Consider the following 8681-nt stretch of genomic DNA (forward strand, 5'->3'; position numbering starts at 1 on the left):
ATTAACCTAAGAATTACAATTTAAGTGCAAAAAGGTCAAGTTAATTGTACCGTTGCTCAGTAAGTTGCACACTGACCCCCAATTTTCTTTGCGATTTTGAGTAATGCTATATGAGTACTTATCTAAATTATACTTCTCAAAAAATCCTTGATATAACTAATTTCACGAGTGACATACCTTAAGGATATTTTTCCTATATAAATTTTGCCGTTCTTGAGGATATTTTTCCCATAAGTTCCTATATAAAAATTTGATTGTCCAGTGTGGCCCAACCTTCCGTCGGGGGGGGGGGGGGGGGGGGGGGGCTAGATTTGAACAAAGAGCTATATATATGTTTTTATGCTTTATGAGCATATTTTTGCTCCAGTGAAAGTCAAATTTTGAAAATCTCTAGAAATGTACATAATTGTATATATAGTATGAAAAACCTTAAATTAACAAAAAAAAAAAAAAATAAATAAATAAATAAATAAAAAAAAAAAAAAAAAAAAAAAAAAAAAAAAAAAAACTATAGTTTGCATGGAAAAAGATTATTGGCAATTCTTGTTTGTGTGACGTCTCAAGCTATAGGGATTTTCTGTTATTTTTAAGAAAGAGGACAAAATGGACAATATTTTTTCCCAATTTTATATATAGAATTTACATAGCGCAAGCCTGCTCCAGTACAATATTCACATATTTCATTGCATGATTTTATAGTTTTAAACATTATATTAAAAGACTGAGTTGGAGCCGTCCTGTGCTCTATGATTTAAAAAAAATATTCACGTAAAATACACTTTTTTTCTCTCAAAATCATTGACGTGTAAAAATTAAGTCATCTTCTTGACGTCATATCTAACATATGACGTCATTTCTAATGAAAATAGGTAATGCTTTGAAGTCTGCAGGTATCCTGCTGGTTATAAGAACAGGGTTCGACACTAACATTTTTAGGCTTTAGTCCGGCCAGACTAGTGCTTCTTTACTTTTACTAGTCCGCACGCGATTTTATGAGTCCGTCAAAAAAAAAAAATCAATGTTTTGTAATTTGTAATTTAAAAATAAACATTGCAATGTACTTTTTTTGAAATAAACAAAGCATTTACGTGAAATGTTTTACTCCAAGATTCGTTGAAATCTCGTGATCAGGAACTACGATCTTATTCCCGATCTCGTTCGTTTTTCTCTATATATTACATCCAAACGTCCGACATCTTTCTTTATGTGTCTTACGAAAACATGATCACTTAAATGTTTAATTTCATATCAATCAGTCCTAAAATTGAGCGCCGATTAGACTATTTCACAATAACTGCAGTTCTGCTCTTTTGCAGGGCAAAATGATATGTTTTGGATAAATATGACGTAAAAGCAATTGTTTAAAACACGTCAGTTAATTATCTTTCGACAAAAACTCCGCCAAACAATATTAATTTACCCTGCAAAAGAGTAGTACTGCAATTATCGTGAAAGGACTTAATTAGCTCGGAATTACCTAACTTCCCGCCAAGAAGCTAGAAAGCTAAAATACATGAGGGGTTTTCCATTCAGTGAACGTTGTCAAGAATCGAACATCGGTAATTTATTGATTTTTTTCCAGAAAAATTTATTAGTCCGTTCGGACTAATTAGCCATAAATTTTATTAGTCCGAATGAAAATGTATTAGTCTGAGACTAACGGACTATCGTTAATGTCGAACCCTGTAAGAACATAAAATATAGTCTTCTCCATCAAAGTTTGATTTTCGGGGTAGATTTTGGTCATTATTATATTGTATATGTAGGCCTTTCAACTAATTTTTCAAGTTGCGCGTATGGTAAAAAAACATTTGATAGATAGATTTACAGCTATGTGGAATTCTCAAAAAAGATTATAACATATACATACCTTTAATTAAATCTTTAAAAAAAATTATCATTAATGGTACTGTTATGTACACAAAAGGGTTCCTTACATTATTTTGTACACAAAAGGGTTGACCAAAACAAGGAGAATATCCTCACTCTACCTGAAATAACGGGATCAAATGAATGGGGAACGGACTGTATTCAAGATTTTTAACTCTCTCTGACAGTTGTTACGAGGAAGAAAATATAATGTCATGTTTTTTGTGTGTGCATTGTTGTGCTTCTTATTTAAAGATATACATTTCTACAAGTAAATGCAACAATTAATTATCTTATTCGTTTTACTAAGCACGAAGAAGAACGACCAAGTATAAAAATTTAATCAGGTTGAAATTAAGAAGGGGGGTAGATTTCACTTTATATTTTTATTAAAAATTTCACTTATATATTATTTCACAGTGTCGGTAACTACATTACATATAATTTTAGCATTTGTGCTAAATTTTAAAACCACTGTATTTCGCTGACAGCAAAGGAAAAAATGGGAAATGCTGAAAATTGACCAGTTAAAAAACAACTAGATACCTCACACCTGCTTTAAACAAGTTTCGGTAATGAGTTATCGTTCTTTATATCGAACCCTGGCGGCAGTTGAAAGGCCTAGACTATATGGTCCTTTTAATTTTTCATTAGGTAAGGATGCATCTTAATTAATTGAATAATCTTGACATTCCTATTATTGAAATTTTTATTTTTTTGGACTTTGAGAATAATTTTTATTGTTTTTCAAAGGTACTCCAATTAAAATTTTGATAGCAAATTAAGGCCTTTAAGTACTTTAATCTACATTCCCTAAAAATGCTCCCACCTGTAAATTATGAGGAGAATTTTTTAAAGAATGCATAAAATTTTTACTAATTCATAATTATTTTCTCTAGGAAGAAGGTGTAGTCCTTTATTCAAACAAACTACTTCAACACAGTGATAATATTAATCCCCTTTACCTAAAGATATTTTGAGGTCAAGATTGGTTGATATTGGGCCAGTCGATCGTTCCTGAGAAGTCGAAAATGTGAAAATTGTACATGTAACAAACGGACAGACTGCTACACGGGCGAAGAGACGAACATGTACCGAACAGAATTTGATCAAAAAGCCAAAATGAACGAAAAAAAAAAAACTTTGCAAAAATTAAGATTTACCACGGTCACCACTATTTACATTATAAAAGAGGAAACAGTAATATCTGATGTATTCAACTAATAGTGTACTTTTTTTTTTTTTTTAATTTTGAAAACATAATTAGAATTTTACTTATGTCATATATTTCGTTCGTGAATTTCTTTTCGCAGTGAAAGCCAATTGAAAAGCTATACTGTGTTTAAAAGATCTGTGTTCTTTTTGTGTGTGCAATGGACATTTCTTTGCATTTTTTAAAGTTATTTATACCTGAGTTAATGATCTTTGTGTAAAAAATATAAACATGACATATACTTGCACTTTTCCGTACATGTATATATATAATAAATTATATTTTATGTAAATAATGGATCATACCTTTTGTGGCTTCTTTGCAACCAAGGTAAAAGGGAGCTAGTGTACATTCAGAGGCAGACATTAAATTACAGTTATATGTGTTCTATAACAACATCTAATTTTACTTAATTTTTTTTCTTTTTTCAGGCCTGAGTATGACGAGGCACAAGTTGAATTCAATTTAAGCAGTAGCATCGTATACACTTCACTGGGCATATTTGTGCCGATTTTTTCGATCTTTATAATGTCGTCAGTCCTTTGGATTTGTACAAAAGGAGGTTAGTATATATCACACTACCTTATTTTCTTTCAATGTTTAATTATAATTAAAACTACTTTATATTTGCAAGGATTTCTATTTCATTCAATTTTAAAGCAAAGAAGAAAATGAAGTTAGAGCAGTCTAAAATGAAGTTAGAGCAGTCTAAATTAAAGGATATTGAAGGTAAATATACAGATAAACTGCAGCGCAGGCACCTGACGTTACTTATTTTTCTTTTAATAAAAAAAAAATACCCCTAGCTAATAATACACAATGTACACATCGGGCGCCATCTTGAATTTTTCTAGGTCGGTCACATCAGCTTGTTTTTTCGTCTTAAACTCCGTGAAATAAATTCCCTGCAACCATATTCTTTCTGTGGTCAGTCTTTCGAGGTCTAAACTTAAGGACAGTGCAACCAGAAGGGTGCTTCATACTTGCAAATATTAAAAATCTCTCGTCAATTTCGATCTACTGCTTCAACAATCCGAGAAATCGCTAAAGGCGGAGGGGGGGGGGGGGGGGGAGAGCAGGAAGATTACATCAATATGCTAATGGGATTTCTGCATTTGTCAGTTTTTGGGTGAATCTAAAGCGGCGTGTTGTAATACTTTGAAATTTTAACTAGTATTTCGATATTCAAATAAAAAAAAATGCAAAATGGGAAAAATAAAACACTTTTTGTAAAGATACCTTGTAAATATACTGTATTAATTTATACAGTTTTTAATAAAAGAAGAAGGTACTTCAAATTAAAAAAAAAAAACAGCATAAATTATGTAGAGTTAATTGAACGGCTTTTTAAAAGCAATAAACATCAAACCACCCAACTATATATATACATGGCATATGCTTAATTGAAAAAAATTAGGAGGGGGTCACATCAGTAAAACAATATAATATATAATATTCAAATATTACCTTATGCATGTTTTATGTATATCTGTCACCAAAAACTGGATCCGACAATAAAGATAAAAATGTTGCCATGCCACTACTTTATTGCAGCAATACTTAAAATTGCAGATCTCAACAATCCCTGGGATAATTTTAGAGTGACCCCCCCCCCCCTCCCCCCAACTCACACACGCGCGTACATACTTTAACTGGTTCTAAATATACAAAGTCAATATTCTCCACGGATAACGCTCAAACAGTGCATCAATAATGTCAGTGTTATTAATTATGTTAGGTGCGTGTAAGTAGGGACTTAAAACCGACTCAATATTTTGTCTCGCAATAAAATATCTTCGACATTTACAAAATATGATCGCTTTGATCAGTTGTCGAGATTATTTTTGGGGTAAATAAAATGAATGTTCTTATATTACGTTGTATTACTGTCTGAAAGATTTTTGGGGGATCAGTACTAACTTTACCTGTTTTTTTAAAAATAGATCTTACAAATATATTGACCAATCAAAAAAGGGCTTTGCCTTAGAATTTCAAGTCGAATATAAACTTCCGGCCCCCTTAAGCGATTTCTCGGATTGTTGAAGCAGTATATCGTGTTTGACGAGAGATTTTTAATATTTGCAAAAGTGATGCGCCCTTCTGGTTGTTAGATAGAGGGTATCTATTTTTCTTTTTATTAAAAGAAAAATAAACAGTGGGACGGACAACTTCGGAATGGACATTTTTCCGAACTTGCGCACACTTTTCCTTTAAAGCTATTATCTTAGGATTTTTTTTAAATGGTGGGGTTTTTATATTTAAATTGATTTATGAAATAAAAAATCCAACATTTTTAGCTAGTTTTTGAGATATTAAGTGGCAAAGATAAAAATCCCATGGGGAAACATGTACTTAAAATTACCCCATGAAAAACCCCACAAAAACCCCATGGGGTTTAAAATTTTCCCCATGGGGGAAATAAACCCATATAATCTTTCGTGGGGTTTTTAAACCCATATATGACTAAAAATTACATGTGGGTTTTTTTCCCCCACGTTTTTGTTACTTAGGGTAAAAAAACCCATGTAATCTTCATTATATATCTTTGATTTCATGAGAATTGGAATGGAGACATTAATTATTGTCTTGTCTTATTTTCAAACTTATTTCCAAGATATAATAATTTCAGACATGTCTGCTCCTCATTTTTTTTCAATATTTTTGAAACCTTGTTAGTATAGCAAAATCATTTGTTCTTAGAGATAACAAATTCTGTTTATTAATTAATTCATAAATTATTTTGGTATGTCCCACTTCCCTTGGATCCCCAACTCATAAGAAGAGACCGTTGAATCCACCAATAAATTCTTTGAATCTATGTATGATTCATGTTACATAGATATATTTTCTATATGACTTATTCATATAAAGAATAAACTTTCTTATCTCCCATACAGAAGAGTACCATTGCTATATATATTTCAATGTTTATTTCATATTTCTTTTTTCCCTTCAAATTTCCCCTTGGATCCCCAAATAAACTGGATCCTTGGATCCATCACTTAATTCTATGGAGCTATTTAACTCATTCATGTTAAGCTTAAGTTATGTACGTGTACTTGATATCATTTTGTTGAAATCAAAAAATAATTTATATTATCAGATAAAGGTATGTTCCTCTCACTTTCGATAAAGAGCCATGAACATAAAACATTTATTCTTGAGACCTGATTAACATATTAAAATCATTTACTTTAAAATAAATATACTTTTAATATCTCAAACTTTTTAATCCATAAAATATTCCCCACTCCCCTTGGATCCCCCTCTCAAAAGATTAGACTCCTGGATCCACCTCAAAATTCTCTGGATCTATGTTTGAATATTTTTTTCTTCAAATTAAATCAATACATATGTGATTAGATAAAGTTCTTCTTCCTTTGGATCCACAACTTAATTAAGATTTAATTGATCCCTATTATTTGTTATCAAATTGTAAACACACGTAATATCTTTGTTTTCAAATATAAGGATATGCAAATGCTGTTTATAAATTAATTAAAAAATTATGTCCCATTCCTCTTGGATCCCCCACTCAAAAGAATAGACTCTTGGATCTACCACTAAATTCTTTAAATCTATATATATAATTCAAACCCATATATAATATATGACTCATTCATATAAAGGATAAATTTTCTTATCTCCCATACAGAAGAGTTACATAGCTATATTTCAAATCTTTCATGAATATATCTCTTTCTTTTTTTTTAAATTGATAAATTATTCCCCACTCCCCTTGGATCCCTCATTCAAAAACCTGGATCCTATGATCCATCACTTAATTCTTTGGATCTATATAACTCACTTATATTGAGCTGTTATGTAACTTTGACATTATGTTTAAAACAAAACTTCATATTATAAGATAAAGCTACATTCCTCTCCCTTTCGATAAAGAGCCATGAACATTAGACATGCCTTATGTTTTCAATTATTCATAGGTTTAACATAAATATCAAAATTCATTTCCTCTTAAATGTAAATTAAATACTTTTAATATCTCAAACTTTTTAATTCATAATATATTTCCCACTCCCCTTGGATCCCCCTCTCAAAAGATTAGACCCTTGGATCCACCACAAAATTCTCTGGATCTATATTTGAATATTTTTTCTTCAAATTAAATCAATACATACATTGTATGTGATTAGAAAAAGTTCCTCTTCCTTTGGATCCACAACTTAAGATTTTTATCCCTAATACCTGTTATTAAATTGTAAACACATGTAATGTATTTTTGATTTTAAATATTATAAGGAAATAAAATTAGAAATTTAAAAAAGGCAGATGAAAGAATTCATTATCATGTACTCTCATTAATTCCAGCATCTACACTTGTTCGTTATGCACTAACAATAGCATAAAATTTGAGAGCAGTATAAAAAAAATTAGGTTAACTTAAAAATCACATCTAAGCCAACAGCATTGATTCAGTTGTTTCCTTGGAACCAGCACCTAAATGAGTGTATGTTGAAAATGGCAGCAGAATCTCTGGTTCTGTCAGTGGAGATGTTCATATATGTACAACCTACTAATAATCCTTCCATTTACATCTCCACCTGATAATATTTTATTAATGCTAACTTTCAAACAATTATTAAAAAAAAAATTAAATAAAATTAAATCTGCTATCAACAACTGGATCACTCCCAATTACCCAGACTGTTCACAAGTATAATCTGATTGTATAATATAGGTTCTCCTTTCATTGTAAAGAATTAACTTCTGTACAAAATTTAAAAATTGTTTGACTTATCGTGTAAAAACAAAGTGTTGATGGATGGACAATGCGATTCTAATTGTTTTCCCGCATTCCATGAAAGGCCCTAAATATCACAAAATAATAAGTATACTACTTCAAAGAAATTAAGGCATATTGACTGAATGCAGTTAAGAGGGCTGGGTGGTTGTGGCCATTTTCAGACTATATTGATCTCCTTTAGAAGAAGAGCTCCATATAAAGATATACAAAAATGATCAAATTTTAAAACTAAAATGTATGAAATTTTTGTTTGCCAAATGATAGTTGACAGCTTAAGATATTAAGTTATATATCTGATGGTCAATTTGTCGACCCCCCAGCCTCCTTAAAAAGTATAGCTGCATGTCAGTTGCTTGATTTCTGAAACTTTTGAGGGTTTGAGATAATGAAGATGACAATCATATCTTTAATTCCAAAAATTGTATGTATTAATCACTTTAAAATATCCCTTGTATATTACATTTTTTTTTAACTGACCAAACCTCAACAGCAATCTTTGTACATGTACATTAAAAAAAAACCATGAAACCCAACACACCTAATGACAGTTGACCTAACTAGTAAACACCATTAATTTCATTGTTAGTATTATAGAGATTGCACGTATCTATTGCTATGTATACATGTGTATATATCTGATGCATGTAGGTCCATTAGAAACCAGCTAGGACCCAGTCCCAAACAAATCCTTTTAAAATTTAACCCAAAAATCAAGATGAAAATTCACTGACAAGCACTGTGTAATTCATCAGAAATCTAAATTTTTGTATTGTAATACTTAATTTATAAACTGAGATGTGAATATTAAAAATTAGGATAAACTTTCAATCTATT

The 8681-nt window shown here is 30.7% G+C and overlaps 1 protein-coding gene across 1 annotated transcript in view; it reads left to right on the top strand.

Moving 5' to 3' along the window:
- Positions 1 to 8681, top strand: part of LOC133200513 (uncharacterized) — a 40167-nt gene that overhangs the window by 12550 nt on the left and 18936 nt on the right. The window contains exons 6-7 of the mRNA XM_061336298.1: positions 3514 to 3644; positions 3743 to 3811. Of these exons, the coding sequence (XP_061192282.1) occupies positions 3514 to 3644; positions 3743 to 3811 (200 nt within the window). The remainder of the gene's footprint in view (positions 1 to 3513; positions 3645 to 3742; positions 3812 to 8681) is intronic.

Source organism: Saccostrea echinata, unplaced genomic scaffold (assembly GCF_033153115.1).
Source record: "Saccostrea echinata isolate AGI-Se365-2 ecotype Australia unplaced genomic scaffold, CSIRO_AGI_Sech_v1 ptg000040l, whole genome shotgun sequence".
Lineage (NCBI taxonomy): Eukaryota > Metazoa > Mollusca > Bivalvia > Ostreida > Ostreidae > Saccostrea > Saccostrea echinata.